This window comes from Nomascus leucogenys, chromosome 2 (genome assembly GCF_006542625.1).
Source record: "Nomascus leucogenys isolate Asia chromosome 2, Asia_NLE_v1, whole genome shotgun sequence".
Taxonomy (NCBI): Eukaryota; Metazoa; Chordata; class Mammalia; order Primates; family Hylobatidae; genus Nomascus; species Nomascus leucogenys.
In genome coordinates, this window is record NC_044382.1 from 86,020,187 (window position 1) to 86,036,875 (window position 16,689).

The 16,689-nt window shown below is 43.4% G+C and overlaps 1 protein-coding gene across 5 annotated transcripts in view; it reads left to right on the plus strand.

Moving 5' to 3' along the window:
- The first annotated feature begins 292 nt into the window (after positions 1-292).
- The window catches only part of PDE8B (phosphodiesterase 8B), a 225,671-nt gene continuing 209,274 nt past the window's right edge, over positions 293-16,689 (plus strand). For 4 of the 5 annotated variants that reach the window (XM_030800346.1, XM_030800360.1, XM_030800364.1 and 1 more), the window contains exon 1: positions 465-1,043. In XM_030800346.1, coding sequence (XP_030656206.1) covers positions 705-1,043 — 339 coding nt within the window. In that variant the 5' untranslated portion in view covers positions 465-704. Of the gene's footprint in view, positions 1,044-16,689 lie in introns of all 5 variants that reach the window. The other variant, XM_030800342.1, reaches the window with a different exon arrangement.

Here is a 16,689-nt window from a genome sequence, read left to right on the forward strand (position 1 = left end):
GGATGAGTGCAGAAGAGACGAGGCCTCTGGACAGCGGAGGAGGAGGGGAGGGCGCCGAGGCGCGGTGCCAGCTGCCGCGCACAGGGGCCCCGCGGCGGAGCCGAGCCGCGGGCACGCTCTGCCCTGTCGGGAGAGCTCGGGGAGCGGCGGGAGGGGCGGAGGGGCGCAGTGGGGCCCGGGCGGCTGTGGCCGCGGAGCCAGGGCACCTGAGGAGGAAGGAGGGTGGGAGCGAGGGAGGGAGGGGACGGGCGCAGACCGAAAGTGGGGAAAGAAGGTGCAGGCAGGCGGGCAGGCCGGCGGGCGCCCTGGCCCAGGGCCGCGGGTGCGGGAGCCCGGCGAGGTCGAGCTGGGCGGCGGCGGGGGCCGCGCCGAGGGAGGAGGGGAAGGCGGAGGCGCGGGGAGCGTGTTTGGGGCGCCGCGGCGGGGAGGGTGGCGGCCGCTGGTGCGCGCGGGGCGCTGTGTGTGCGCGCTCCCCCGCTCGGGGAGGAAGATGGCCCAAAAGGGAAAGTTGGGGTGACGCGCGCGGTCCCCGGAGGCTCGGCGGGGGGCACCGCGGCCAGCCCGACGGAGCGGCGGACACACAGGCCGGGGGGCGCGCAGTCCGGGCGCCGCCGCGGCCGCCCCCTCACTGCAGGTGGCAGCGGGTGCGCTGGGTCCCGGCGGCCACGGGCGCGGGCGGGCGCGCGGGGGAGCCCGGCCGAGGGATGGGCTGCGCCCCCAGCATCCATGTCTCGCAGAGCGGCGTGATCTACTGCCGGGACTCGGACGAGTCCAGCTCGCCCCGCCAGACCACCAGCGTGTCGCAGGGCCCGGCGGCACCCCTGCCTGGCCTCTTCGTCCAGACCGACGCCGCCGACGCCATCCCCCCGAGCCGCGCGTCGGGACCCCCCAGCGCAGCCCGCGTCCGCAGGGCCCGCACCGAGCTGGGCAGCGGTAGCAGCGCGGGTTCCGCAGCCCCCGCCGCGACCACCAGCAGGGGCCGGAGGCGCCACTGCTGCAGCAGCGCCGAGGCCGAGACTCAGACCTGCTACACCAGCGTGAAGGTAAATGCCCCGCGCTGGCACACGCTGTGGGGGCCGTCCGCCCCGTCGGCGGGGCTCGCACGGGTAGGGGGCTCCGGCAGAGTTGGGTGACCGTGACGCGGTTGGTTTGGAGAGGTTGTCACTAACGAGGAGATTACTTTTCATTTGTGGAGATGATGGGAGCCCAGGAAATGTGGTCAGAAAAAGGTCCCTGGAGGGGTCCTGGGAGCGTCCTTAGCTGGTCCTGGGGGACCGGGCGGGGAAGGGAGCGCAGAGGGAAGCAGGTGGGCTGGCCTGTTCCTCCTTGAGGGCAGGAAGGCTGTGGCTTGGTTTATGCAGGAAGAGGGGTGGGGACCATTGAGAGCATTCGGTGGCCAGTCCTCTTGAATGAAATCTGAGCACTGAGCTGGATTTACATGCCTTGTAGGTGACTGGTGCAGTTGCAGCACCAGGATAGATAGTGCCCCATATTCCGATTTTTACCTGGGATTACCAGCCAGGCTGGAGTCTCAGCACAGGGACCGAGCGTAGGGATTTGTGAATGAATGAGTGTTCGTGTTTTGAGAAGAGATGTGGGAACGGAGCAGAGTGGAACCTGTTGTTTGTCACTGTAGCGTTTCTCTGGGTTGGCTGCATCCTAGACAGAATTGAGAGAACCGGGCCATGAGTTCGGAGTGTCAGCAGAGCCACCGTGAGGGGACGTGGTTTCCAGTGCAGTACAGCTGTCTGAGGATGATTCTGCACATACAACTGATCTTTCCAGAGAGTGGGATTTTGAGAAAGTGGAAAAAATTGTTTAGATGGTTAAAGCAGTCGCTAAATATTTATTTCTTAAAGACAGAAGAAAAATAATTATTTAAATAGTGTTCTCCTGTATGGTCTCAAAGTACTATTAAATCCAAGAGGCTTTTCATTGTTTAAATCTGGGCACTGGGTCTTTTTTCCTTACAGCAAACAAGATAACAATGGCATATCCCATTGTACAGAGAGAAAAAATATTCCTAATGTCAGATAGAATCACAGCCTTTACCTGGTCAATAGGTTACCAAGAACCATTCCATGGATTATTTGTCAAAGACACATTTGTATTTTTAATAGTTAAAAACTTGGTCTTCATTGGATGAAGTCAGCCCACAGTGGAGGAGTGAGGAGAAGGCTAACATGTTTTGGCTTCAATCTGGAAGTCCAAAAGTTTTTTAATGAACCTATTTTTTTTTTAACAGCATCTGATTGTTTAACATGAAGCTTGACTGATGTTTGCTTGTGGTTGCAGTGTTTCTCTGGCAGTAATCACAATCACCATTATAATAAAAACATCATTTATTGAGCACCTACTATGTGCCAGCAGTAAGCTTTCTCTCCTAACTATTGAATGTTAACAGTGTGATCTTAGCATAGCATATCTGAAGACTAGAGTCTAGGATTCATGACAGTACAAACCCACCAGTTGCCCATTCGTTACAGAGGCATGTGCTGAACACTATACTTTGCTTTTGTCAAGCTCTCTCTCTCTCTCCCCCTCCCTGTTCACACAAAGTTAGCTTTAGGAGCAATTTTCAGGGATGAAAATGTTAAATTTGGTGAAAATATTAAGTTGGGATATTATCAGTAAAGACCATCCTTTTGCCTGATGGTTGAAGACCTGAAGCAGTAGTTCAAAATTGTGACAGCTCGTGAACTTCGTGATACTTTTTTTAGTTGCTCCAGAGAAATTGTGAATTTTTGTTTTCCAGAATATCAATAATCTCAGTTTAGTACTTGGCAACTTTAGCTACTCCATGTTTGTTCAGTAGAAGAAAGAATACTGAATGAACCCATTCTGTACATTTTTAATACTTCCCTCAAGAGGCTGCTTAGAGACCAAATGAAGTAAAAACTGAAGGGACAATGAGTCCCAATTATTAGCAGCTTGTATAAACTTGTATAAATCTCATTGCTACTTAAGTGTTAAAAGGCTTGACCTAGGTAGGAGCTGAACTCATTTTGCTTTATCAACAAGATTCCCAAATAAGCTTAATTCACTCTAACCCATTGCTAGGAATGTTGGAAATGAAACCGCTGGTTCATTGACTTAACACTACTTTGCATTGTGTGGATCTCAGAAAGTATATATTTGAAGTGAAATTTGAGACCAGAGTTATTTATGCAAATCTTACAGAATTATTATCACAGAACTGCCCTAATATATTTAATAGTATCATTTTAGGCCTGTGACTCGGTGTCGTATTGTCTTTTCTCAATCTTAAAGTTCACATGTTCTGTGCCCTTTTGTTGCTGAGATAATTTTATAAAAACTTTACATTCATTTTTTGTAGACTAAGCTTTCTTTTTTTGCCTTAAGAGTTTGAGACAGTTGCTAGGCACGTGGTGGTGCCCCACCCCTTTCCAAAGCACACAGGTGGAAAAATAAAATCTTTACCATTTGGTCCTGTTTACAGTGGTGGAAGGTTGTAATAGTTTCCACCCCATCCCCCCGACCATTTTACATCAATTATGAAGTGTATCCTCATTATCTACTTGGCCTCTGGTATTCCCCAGAGTGCAAAAATGTGTGCTTGATCTCTCTCTCTCTTTTCTAGCAATAATTCTTCTCATTAAGCTTTTAGGATGATGAGGCATTATGATGTCAAACATGATGTCAACAGGAACCTTCCTGAATACCTAATTTGCAAAAAAAAGGATTATAAGCATTAATAATTCATATGCAGTACAATGATATCACATGGGTTTCCATTTCTGGTAAGGAGTTAGATTTGTCTCCCAATTGCTGTGAAAATGCAACTTCCTAGCAATTTCTTTCCTTTTTGCTTGCCTTTTCAAAAATAGTACTCCAACAGGAGAACCCTGCAGGATGTTCACTCTTGATATTGTGCCAGTTTTGTAATTCTTGTTCAGAAATCCTCAGAGGAGATGGTTGAACCTCTCTCTGGGAAGAACCAGGGATTCTTACAAGTTTTCTCATACCAGCTGTTCCTACTTGGGAGCATCTGGGACTAGACAGCCAGTTGTAGAAAAGAATCTTTATTGACAATATCGTCAACTTGCTGTGACTTCTGTGTAGGTTAACTCTTTTGTGAATCAGACACAGGATGTTGTTAGTTTCCAGATGGCAGCATCACCAGCTCCCCGCTTTCCCTCCATTCATACAGAATGTGCTCATTTGTTCATTCAGTATTTGTGGCCAGACTGTGTTGTAGGTGCTAGTGATTCAGGAAATATCTATGAAATTTGGTAAGCAAAGCCTAATGAGGAGGATAAATCTCCTGTAAAATGGTGTGCCTAAGCCAGTTATTAGTGACTGCTATGTTTTCTGTTCCATAGCATTCCAGAATTTGTGAGGATAATCCCAAGTTGACTATGTATAAAGGGAAAATAAATAGATACTCCACAGACCTTATGGTAAATAGTAATGAGATTTTATTTGGGGGAGGAGTAGAGCTATTTTGGAAAAAAGTCATTTTTGTTTTCTAAGTCAGTGTTTTGGAGTCAAACTTTATGCAAGAATCGCCTAGAGAGCTTGTTAAAATATAGATTGCTGGACTCCACTCCCAGAGATTCTGATTTAGTAGGTCTTGGGTGGGGCCTGAGAATTTGAATTTCTAACAAGCTTCCAGGAGATGCTAGTATTCCTGATCTAGGGACCACATTTTGAGAACCACTGCTTTTTACTGAATTAAATTATCTGTCATTGACCAGGTGAATGAGGTGGAGCCACCTCTAGCAGAGTGCATAGTACCACACTGTGTTTATCTGGGGTACTGGTCATAGCACTGCTTTCATCTTAGTTCACTTCTGTTTGGGAAGCCTGCTATCCCTGTACAGGAAGTCAAACTCTGAGCTTCCGAGATTGGCTAAAAAGTCTGTAAGTGAGGAGTGTTGGATCATGTAGCCAACTCTGGTTTCTTGAGGTTAAGTTTTCCGTAGGATCCTTTTGGGTTTGTACAGGTCCTAATGTCTTGCTTTGCCACCACAAGAGATGTCTAAAGCAAGGCTGATATTATATGACACAGGTACATATTCTCTTCTCAGCTCTTGGAATTCTTGCTAGGCCTTTCACCATCATTTTTCATTTTAAAATGAAGTATAAAGTTTAGTAGGTTCAAGTGAGTCCTGCAAGCTGATTTCATAAAATCCAAGTTTGCTTTCTGCCATTGTATATATGATTACAATTTAGTCCCTTCTTTTCCCAGCACATTAATTAGAATGAGTGAGCACATTTTCCTTATTTTCACGACTTTCTTCAGTAGTTCCATGAGTTTTTAAGGACTATCAGGTAATTCTTCCTTTTGAAGGAAAGTAAGTCCTCAAGCCAGGATGTAACATAGTATAAGCTGCCAGCTGTTCAGAGATGATATAGTTTCTACTGAAATCCTGTTTTGGTGACCAGCAGGTATGGCCTGGGCGCCAGCAGGACAGAACATGCTGGTGAGGGCAGGGCAGATTCTGTGGCACTAAACTGGTCATGGGTAAAGGCCAGTAATCAAAACAGTAATCAAAATAGGAAGGAGGGAGTGAGCCCCGTGGAACCAGGTGGGAAGACAGAGTCCAGAGTTTGGACAACCAGCAAAGTTGGAGGGGGGCAGGGAGCAGGTGGGTATGTTGGGGCCAGGCAGGCAAGGGAAATCTAGAAATTAGTGGTTCAGCAAAGGTGACAGCTGTTGAACCACGTTGAAACTTCTGATTGGGGAATAAAAGCTGCCTACTTTCTGTTCTATTCAGGAGGCTGTGGTGACCAATCAGAGGGCTGTAGGTAACTTTGTGAACCCAGCACCAAATGACACAAGACCAACCAACCAGTCCTTCCTTGCACCCCAATCAGACAGAGTCTGGGCAGGAAACAGACTGCACATCCAAAAGGGTTAACTCAGAATAATCAAATGAAGGGACCACTGCAAATGTTTTGGCAGGATGAAGGAAAGACAACAAATGATGCTGAAGCACCCTAGGCTAGAAAAAGAGGAGCTGTTACTACCCCAGAAGAGTCAAGGGGAGGGGGTGTGCATTAGTCCATTTCATGTTGCTGATAAAGACATACCAGAGACTGGGTAATTTAGAAAGAAAAAGAGATTTAATGGACTCACATTTCCACCTGGCTGGGGAGGCCTCACAATCATGGCCGAAGGCAAAAAGCATGTCTTACATGGTGGCAGACAAGAGAATGAGAACCATGCAAAAGAGGTTCCCCTTATAAAACCATCAGATCTCGTGAGACTTATTCACTATCATGAGAACAGTAAGGGGGATCTGCCCCATGATTCAGTTACCTCTCATCAGGTCCCTTTCACAACACATGGGAATTATGGAAGCTACAATTCAAGATGAGATTTGGGTAGGGACACAGCCAAACCATATCAGGGTGATTATGGGAAGCTGAGAAACCAAGGTAGTTATGGGAATCTGAGAAACCAAACCCGTAGGTCAGGGAAACCCTCAGAAGCTGTAGCCTTCAGGAGGACTGGGCAGGGAGGGAGCCAAAGCAGTAAATCCCCTCATGACATTGTCCTCCCTTTCATCAAGCTCCTGCTGGTTTCCACATCTGGAAACCAGAGGGAAAAGGAATCTGTTGATTGGGGTTTTTGAGGGTACTGAGCAGGGTGGAGAGTGGGTCTGGAGGGGCAAATGAAAAATATCCTGAGCATATCCCAAAGGCTGTTCTTAACAGGCAGTAAGAGATGTTCAGTGTCACTGGAGCTACCTCGGTATAGATAAACTCAAATTGTGATGGGCAGTTTGATGATTGTCTAAAATAATGGCATTTTAAAATGGCCACTTAATTCACTGTTTACAGTTCCTGTTTGATGACTAATGATATTAAAATATGTCCAATTATCTTGGTTGGAGACCTCGAAGTTATTGCTGTAAACATCTTTCTCTTCAGTTCATTCTGTCCCCTGACTGCTGATACACGTTTTTTATCACTTCCTCTGTCCCCTGCCTGCTATCCTTCTCCCTGTCCTGAACTCAATGCCCAAGGGTGGAATGGGGGAGAAAGACCTGAGCCTCATAAGAGACTCAGGACCCAGTCTTATCAGTTTATTCCATTTTTTTCCTCAGGTTTTATTTTCCCACTTTCTATAACCTTCTCTCCCCAGGCTCAAAAGTTAAAAAAAAATGAATTTTGCTATGTGCTTATAGGGTTATATTTTCAATAAAGAATGTGTACATTTAGAACACATTTAAAAATATTAAAATATGTCCAGGAATTTATTTTTAAAGATAGGTGTTACCTTTACCCTACAGTGGAAGTCTTGGTAGTTATGTTTTAGTAGAAAACACTATTTTTTTTTTTTTTTTTTTTTGAGACGAGGTCTCACTCTGTCACCAGCCTGGAGTGCAATGGTGTGATCTCAGCTCATTGCAACCTCCGCCTCCCAGGCTGAAGCTATCCCTCTGCCTCAGCCTCCCGAGTAGCTGGGACTACAGGTGGTGCCACCACCCTCGGCTAATTTTTTGGTATTTTCTGTAGAGATGGGGTCTCACCATGTTACCCGGGCTGGTCTCAAACTCCTGAGCTCAAGCTATCCACCTGCCTTGGCCCCCAAACCGCTGGGATTACAGGCGTGAACCACCATGCCTGGCCCAAAACACTGCTTTTCAACAAGTTGTAGTATATATTAGTTTAGAATTAGTTGTTCATGGCTCCTTCCCCAGTCTCTTTTTTTCTCCTATCAGCAGATAATAGTCAACTTTTATTTAGGATTTTTCTGCTTTACTCTTTACCATTGATTTCTTTCATCCCCTCCTTTCTACCTCCTTAGGGAGAATGCACAGAAAAGTAGTTCCTGAAGTAGAATTAGCCTACTCTGCTGAAAATTTGCTTTAAGAAGCTTGTGATTGCTGTAATAAAAATCAAGGAACTATTTTTCTTTTGGATAATCCATCAATGAAAATAAGAATATTTCATGGTTGCCTCTTGTTTCCAAGGCATTAAGTTTTCATGCATGGTTTGTACACTTTGCAACAAGGTAAACAGGATAGCTATAATAATATTAGTGGTTATTTAAGTTCTTGCTATTTGCTGAGCACTTTATATACATTGTTTCACCAAATCTGCCTGATTTTGCCTGATCTGCTATGAGCTACACATTATTATTTTCTCTTTAGAAAAGAGGAAAACGGGGCTGCAAGAGGTGGGATAAATTTCCCAAGGCAAGGACTGAAGTTTGAAGGCAGGAGGGTCCGAATGGTCTCTCACCCCATGAGCCCATCCCTTAAGTGTGTTGCACACTCAGGCCTGTGGCCACACAGCCTGAAGCCCCAAGTGTGGCTGGTCCTGGAACTGCAGTTATTTAGAGCAGAAGGATGATAAACAGGCAGAGGGAAGGGGAGCAGGGAGCCTCATGAGTGAGATTTTTTCTTTCACATATCCACTGTCACCCCTTCTATTAACTTGAACTAGAGTGTTTTGAAGTTGGAGAAGAATTAAAAAATGCACACAAAATGTGACAAGCCCTGGCACAACATATTGTCATTATTTTCACTGAACACAGTGCCTGACACTTCGTAAGTGCTGTACAAATGGTAGCTCCTCTTATTTTTATGATTGCTATTATTACTCTTTGGGTAATTAAAATGAGATTTTGGTTATTTAGATGTAGATATTTTTGAAACATGTAATTGTTTTTTATGGAAAATGTATCCCACACTTTCAAGTACATTGATTTGGCCAACAGATGAGTAACTGGATTTATAGGCAGATGTGTTATCCCAAAGCCTTGCAAACTGTCTGCCACAGACATGGGTTTTGTCTGCTTCACTTGGGTTTCCAGAGATGACATAGTAGAATCTTGCCAGTCCAAGGCCCAAGCTGGGGTTTGGGTTCCATGACTGTTGAGCCTGCACTCAGCAGAATTTCAAGGTCAAGGCCGTAGTGTTATACTGAGCTGGTTCTCTGTGGAATTCTTTGGTATAAACTTGTAGCCTGAAGCCTCAGTCTCTAATTGCTCTTAGAAGCATTTTGCATGAGCTCGGTTGGTTTTCGTATTGCTGCGTTTTGGGTGCTGTCAGACACAGTATATTGTTGGGAAAAATGATACACTGTACATCTAAAACCTGTTTTCTCTCAAATAGGAAGATGTAATGATTAGTTCCAGGGACTCAGTTGCCTGTGTGAGTCATAAAACTGAGACAAGACCCTGAATTTTGGAAATTTTTATAGGAAGATGCATGAGAGATTTTAAAGCAACCTATCACCCAGGGTACCGTATAAAGGAAAAGATGCTGTTCTGACGTCAGAACCACAAATAGCATTAAAGCTCCGGAACTGGAAGGTGATGACAAGGGTTCAGGATAGCCAGAGCTTTTCTCCACTCCAGGGTTCCTGCTGAGGGAGCTTCAAACTAGAGCAATGACCAAATGGAGAGACAAATACATTTATGAAGGCCAGTGATGACCCAACAATCCACACCTCAGCCACTAGTGGTCCTGGGGCCTTGTGGGACATACTCATTTTCGGCTTAAAAAACTGATTGACAGTCTTGGCCAAGAAATGGGGTCTCTGCAAGGAAACAAAAGCCACCAATAGCGTTTGGAGCTGAGCCTTAGTTGGAACTAGAAGTCTCTTTCCCCCACAATCGGGAGTGTGATGCTCAAAAGAAGGATGGCCAAAGAAAGACTGAAGGGAGCAAGGATCAGCTTAGTCTGTGGCTGTGCAAGCATTGGGTGGATACCACCTTTCATCCCAGATCCATCTGTCATGTGCAGCCTCATACACACACATGCATGCACTCACGCACACCTGCTCTGGGAAGTGTTGCTGGGACAGAACAGCTAGGCGGGTAAGTTTGCAGGAGACTTCCTGCTCTCCCCCTCCCACATCTATAATGCTGGGTCTGTGAAGCCAGTTTCAGGACCCCTCCTCACCCAGTAGACTCTTGCAGGTCCTCCTGTCCTTGTGGTTGCTGCCCTGCCCTTCTTCTCAGTCACAGGTGGAGCCCAGGGTGAGCTCTCTGACACCCAGGCTGTTCTCTGCAGTGATCTGGCCCATTAGGACTGTCAAGCCCTGGGACTGGCTGACTGACTGTGGAGCCTTCATGCCTTGGGAGGAACAGGTGAGGGCAAGGAAGTGTGATCCACTTAGCCTGATCTCCCTAAGGGCAGTGGTAGAGGGGAGTTTTGCAGACTTTGTTGAGATTTTCAAGAAGGGACAAGGAGGTGGAGCAAAAGCTTGGAATCTCTTATTATATCAAAGGTGAGAACTTTGAATTCTAAAACACAACCAGGAAATGCTTTGGATGAATGTGAAAGGCAGTGTTCACTTTTATATGCAGACTGTATGACAAACATTAGTTTGTAAGGCACCTAGTTGTTATTGGGGAAAGACTCATATAGAAACATGTTATATGTGGCATTTAGGTTTCTAGGTTAGCACAAAAAAGTTTTAGCCCATTATGTAGCTGGAATATATTTACACTGTTGAAACAATATTGCTGTGAAAGAAACATAAAATTGAATTGGAACTCCCATTTCTTTTGTATGGGTGTCCTTTGGGAGAAGCGGGTTTAATTAGAGGCTGATGAAGCAGATGAGGGAGAATTCGTGAAGTTCCTTTAGGGAGTAGTTATCTTTAGTGATCCATTGTGTGCTGGGGAGCTGAGGGGCTCAGGTGGTGTTACTAACCTCACATTGCTGGGGAGGAAGCGGAGGCACAGGTGGTTCAAGTGGCTTGATCAAGATCACACAGCTAGGGACTCAGAGCTACATCTGCTCAGCCGTCCTGTTTTCACTGTCCTATTTTATCTCCAGGTAAAAAGGGGTGTGTCTAGCTTCTTTGTGGCACTTATTTTCTGTTTCATCTACAGATAGCTCAGTTGGTATCTTTTAACTATAACTGTTTTTAAAAATAAATCATAAAACCATTATATACCCAAAATATGACAACTTAATATCAACCACACTTTTCTAATTGTCTTACTACTTATTCTTTTACTGTTTGTTGGTATCCAAACAGTAACTCCACTCATTGCAGTTGGTTGCTGTTGCCTCTTAAGTCTCTTTTAATCTGTAGCTTCCCCTTCCAGTCTCTCTTTTCTATATACTTGCAGTTTGTTTGTTGAGGAACCTGGGTTGTTTGTCCTGTAGATTTTCCCCCAATCTAAAGTTTACTTATTGCATTCCCGTGATGCATCTAACATGTTTCCCTGCCTTCTGTGTTTGCTAGAAACTGTAGTTTGATTTAGAGGTTTGATTGGATTATACTAAGTTTTGTAGGGTGGAGGCTGTCTCTTTTCTGTGATGCTAACAGAAAATTGGAGTATGCTAAGTTTTGTAGGATGTTTGGTTGCCTCTTTTCTGTGATGCTAACTCTTGTTAATGATCATTGCTTATATCCATTAGTCATCAGAGGTTGTAAAATGGTGATATGCTATCATTTTGTCTTCATGTATTCATTGGAATGCCTCAAGAAACTTTTTTCAAGAGTTGACTCCCTAGCATTCTCCTAAGGAGACAGGAGTTCTTTGCCTGTTAATTTGCTTAGTATCATGATGAATCGTTATGGGTTTATGTATATTTGATGTGTTGATGCATTGCAGTTATTAAACCTGTTTGTGCTCAGACTGCCCAGTTTTGACTGAAGGGAGCCTATTCAAGTTGGTGAGGCACTTTTCTTGAAGAAACAGTTCTAGCTAAGTTGAGTGTGTCCTTATTCGAAACTCATTGTTTGTAGATGAGGACTCCACTGACCACCCTGTGGGTGGAGACACATCCTGGTGTCCACCTAGCACTCTCCAGTCATGCCAAGGCCCCAAATATCGTGGAGCTTTTGAAAGGAGGCATTTCACAAGGCCCCCTTGCAGCTCCTTTGCTATAATTTTTGTGGCTACAAAAAGGTAACCTGGTGTGAAGGAAAGGTGCTCACTGACTCCAGCTTGAGTTCCAGCTCTGCCCTGTACAAACTTTGTGACTTTGGAGAAGCCGCGTGATTTCTCTTTGCACGGTAGGTATAATGCATCTCTAAAAGGATTGGTACAACCTGGAGGTACAGTCCCTGTAAACCCTCTAGGTTCTCAAGCACGTGTGTGTGTATTTTCTGCCTTATACTAAGGCACTACTCTAGGTTTGGAGTGATAAAAAAAAAAAATGAATATGGTGGCCGGGCGTGGTGGCTCATGCCTGTAATCCCAGCACTTCGGGAGGCCGAGGCAGGTGGATCATGAGGTCAGGAGTTCGAGACCAGCCTGACCAGCATGGTGAAACCCCATCTCTCCTAAAAATACAAAAAGTAGCCGGGCGTGGTGGCTTGCACCTGTAATCCCGGTTACTCAGGAGGCTGAGGCAGGAGGATTGCTTGAACCTGGGAGGCAGCCTGGGTGACAGAGTGGAGACTCCGTCTCAAAAAACAAAATACAACATAGTTCCACATTTCAGGAGCTTCCATTGTTTGTGCCCTATATTGTTGTCTTCTGTGGGAAGGCAGTGTGTTCACTGAGTGCCGGCTGGCTGGCAGGAGTTACGGATTGGGAATTGGGTTCTTCCAGGTGAGACACTCCTACTGGGAGAGCACGAAGAACTGTGAGCCTGAGGGGTAAGTCAGCTGAAGACTGTAAGGAAAAGCCAAGGAGCAGACAACTGTACCGCCACAGACAGGGGCCAGAGGCAGAATTAAGGTCAGGCTTTCTAAGCCTGGAGCTCAACGCTGCCAGACATAAATAGGATCCAAGAGAACTGATTAAGAAGGACTCTAAAGCCTGGTGGAGTTGATGGCTGAGAATACCCTTGGGTGTTATGGTTCAGAGACTGCCAGATAAGGCTTGCTTTGGGTTGAAGCTCTAAAGCCAGCATTACCCAATAGAAATAAAATATGACCCAGATGTAACCTGCACATATAATTTTAAAATTTTTTTATGAATCACATTTTTAAATGTCAAAATAAGCAGGCAAATTAATTTTAGTACACGTTCACTTAACCAATATATTAAAAATATTATTTTGACATGTACTCAATATAAAATTTGTTAATGAGATAGTTTACATTCTTTCTTTTTTTTTTTTTGGAACTAAGTTCTTAAAGTCTGGAATGTATTTTACGATTACACTGCATCTCAGTAGGGACTACCCACATCTCAAGTGCATAATGACCACACAAGTAGCTACCATGATGGAAAAAGGGAGGAAGAAAGTGAAATTTACATCAAGGTTCTAAGTCAAGCAATTACAATTTGACATTGTAACTTGACAAGTATAGCACAGTAGTGGTGTTGGTTTTTTGTCTCTTAGTTTGTAGCTCCATTTTTGCTTCCCCATTTTCTTCTTTGTATTATATGAGGCTAGAAGTCTGCAAGCTGCATCTTCCACATTACTTTTCCAGATGATTTCCTCTTAGATTCCACAGGTAGGAGATACTGGCAGGAAATTGGAATGTGAGAGAAAGGAACAAGCGATAGCAGTGGCCCCTGCTAAGTGGCAGTGGTGCTGCCTGAGTGGCGATGATGGCAGCCCCCTCCGCTGATCAGCACGAGTGTGGGCTGGCGGGTGTCAGCCCAGGGTGTTAACAGTTTATTGTCTCTGGATGTTACTGCTTTATCTTTTTAGTTTCTCCAGCTCTACCTCCATCTTCCCTTTGTTCATCCATACCTTTTAACACCTTTGTAAACAGTTCACTACAGCGGTATCTCTTCTTAATATATATAAAATGGTTTTTGCTTTTCTCACTAGACACTTGGGATCTGATGTCAGAGAACTATGCTGTACTGTGGTCTTATATGTACCATCTACTTGGTTCTATGGCTTAGCTTCTTTAATTTTCACTTTCTTCTAAGGATAGAAAAATAAGGATAGTGAAATTTCTGACCTCGTAGAGTTGCTGCAAGGATGGTATAATCAATATATGTACCATTGCTGGCTTTGAATGTAGCACCCAGTAAGTATTGCTTATTATTGATAATAATATACAAGCCAATTTTTGAAGGCTCATAATTGAACATTTTTTATTATGGAAAAGTTCACATGTATACAAAGGTAGAGAGAATAGGATAGTGAAACCTCACGTGTACATCCCCCAGTTTCAACAGTAACAAATTAAGGCTATTCTTTTATTTATACCTCCTACTTTCCCCCATACTTTGGGATTCTTTTAAAGCAAATCTAAAACATCCTCTTATTTCAGCTGTAACTATTTCAGTATGTAACTCTGAAAGATAAGGACCGTTTAGAAAACACAACCATAATACTATTAGCAAATCCCTAAATTAACATAATTTGTTAATATTATCAAATACAAGATAGTGTTGAAGTTTCCCTATCTCATAGACATTTTCATTTAAAGATTTTTTTAATCATCTTTCAAATAAGATCCATCTATTGCAATCAATTGATATGTTTCTTAAGAATCTTTTAATCTGTGATTTCCCCTTCCTCTCTTTCTTTTTCTCTTACAATTTGTTTGTTGAAGAAACTGGGTCATTTGTCCAGCAGAGTTTCCCACAGTCTGGACTTTGCTGATTACATTCCTGTGGTATCATTAACCACATTCTTCTGGCCTTGTATTCCCTGTATGTTGGTAGTTAGATCTAGAGGCTTGATAGGATTCAGGTTTATTTACTTGTTTCTTTTTGGGAAGACTACTTTATAGGTAGTGTCATGGACCTCCATCAGGAGGCACATGATGTCTGGTTGTGTCTCTTGGTGACGTTAGCAGCCACTGATGATTGTTGCCTAGATCAATTAATTCCTTAGGGGTTGCAAAAGCCTACCATTCTTTCTACAGTGCTTCTGGAATGCATCTATAAAGATACACTTCCCTCCATCCAATAGTTGGTTATCCTAAGGTACAGTTCATATGAGAAAGGCAGGGCAAATGCTTGATTCTACTCTTCTATTTTCCAGTTTTCAAAATAATGAGTTGATTTCCTAGCATCCTCCAAAGGTAACCAGTGATGATTTTTGAATTCCTATGAAATATCAGTTTATAAATATTAGATGTGTCATAGTCCATTGCAGTTATTGTCCTTACTGGTGCTCAATTGTCCTGACTTTGCCTACTCGGAGTAGCCACATTGGCTCCTGTGTCCTTTTCATAGTCTCCTAGTAATGTTTGACAGATTTCCTGCCTTTTTGGACTGACAAGATGTTCCAGGTTTGTTGCATCCATTCCCTGTCTCTGATCTAGAATTAGTCTTTTCTCCTAGGAACCTAATTATTTTTATTGAAAAATGATATTTAGAGGTATGATCTGGGGTGTTCATTGCTAATGGACTGGTCATTGCTTCTGGACTTTTTAAGTGGACATAGCCAGGAAATAGATACTTTTGAAAGGTAAAAATGTACCATGAGTGTATACTTATTCATCCAGTTTAAATTTAGGACTACAAGCCTTTTCTTCAACCTCATCAGTCTTATGTTTCTATTTCCTCTTTCCCATGACATAAATCCTGGTTCTTAACATCATCATTAATTCCTCATTTGTTAGATCCCACATGCGCGTGCACACACACATATACACACACACACCACGCACACATCTCAGAATACCAGTGATCAACACGACTTCATGATCAATATGAACACTGAAAACAGTTTAATTTTTTTCCAGTGATTTTTGATATTAGGGTCTATCCCAGTAGGGGTGAGCAGGCAAATTACTGTGTTTATAATAGTTTGAATCAGTTTCTTTTTATGTGGCGATTCTACTAACAATGGACCAGTTAGTGATTAGCACAATACAGTTAGGATTATTTATTTCATTTTAGTTTTGATTTGGTCTTCTTTAATGTTTAATTTAGTGTTATAAGAATGTAAATTATTTATATGCTTCAACATAAAATACGGTATATTCAGAGACATTTAGATTTTATCTCTGTCTCTTACATTCTATGCCCTCTGCCTTATTGGTAATTATATTTTAAAATATTATGCATTTCATACCATTGTTTAAAATACACATTAACATATGTTCTGCAGAACTCACTTTTCTGCATTTTCCTTTTTTCACTTAACAAATATCCTGGAGATCATTCCATCATAGTTCATAAAGATATTCCTCATTCCTATTCATAGATGCATAGTATACCATTATGTGACTGTACTTTGGTTTATTCAGCCAGTCCCGTATTGATGTTTTTTGGGGGGATTATTTCCAGTAATTTTTGCTATTGTAATGGTGATACAGGGAATGGCCCTATGCCTATATATTTTCATATCATACAGTCTAATTTTTTAGTACAATAGTGACATAATGTTTTCCAGAAAGAATATATTTATCTATCCAGAGCATTAACTTCTGCCTATCATACAAAGACTTCCCTTGGACTCTTTAGTTGTCTAGTAATTGTAAAATAGTAATATAGTTTTAGCTGAAGCTCAAGCTTAAGATCTCTAGATCTTAATCTCAGAGGATTTTCTTTGAGTAAGATGTACTTTTTTCTGCTTTTAACCCAGCTATAGTTTCATTTTCACGGAGGTGTGAGATCTCTGAGACAAATTTTCTAGAGGAGGTTTGTCTTGCATCTGTTGGACATTGTAATTCTCCTCCCTTATTATGGCAGCAAAGTGATTTGAGAAGAATAGTGGCTGCCTTTTCATCTTCACTTCTGCCTTTGCACTTACATTAAAGTTCTATGCGTTTACACTGGCATTAACCCAGTCAGCACCCACAGAATGCCACAGGGGGCTCTGTATCACTGATTGTTGTAAAGAACTTTCTTGAGCCTTCATGAGAGCTTAGAGCATA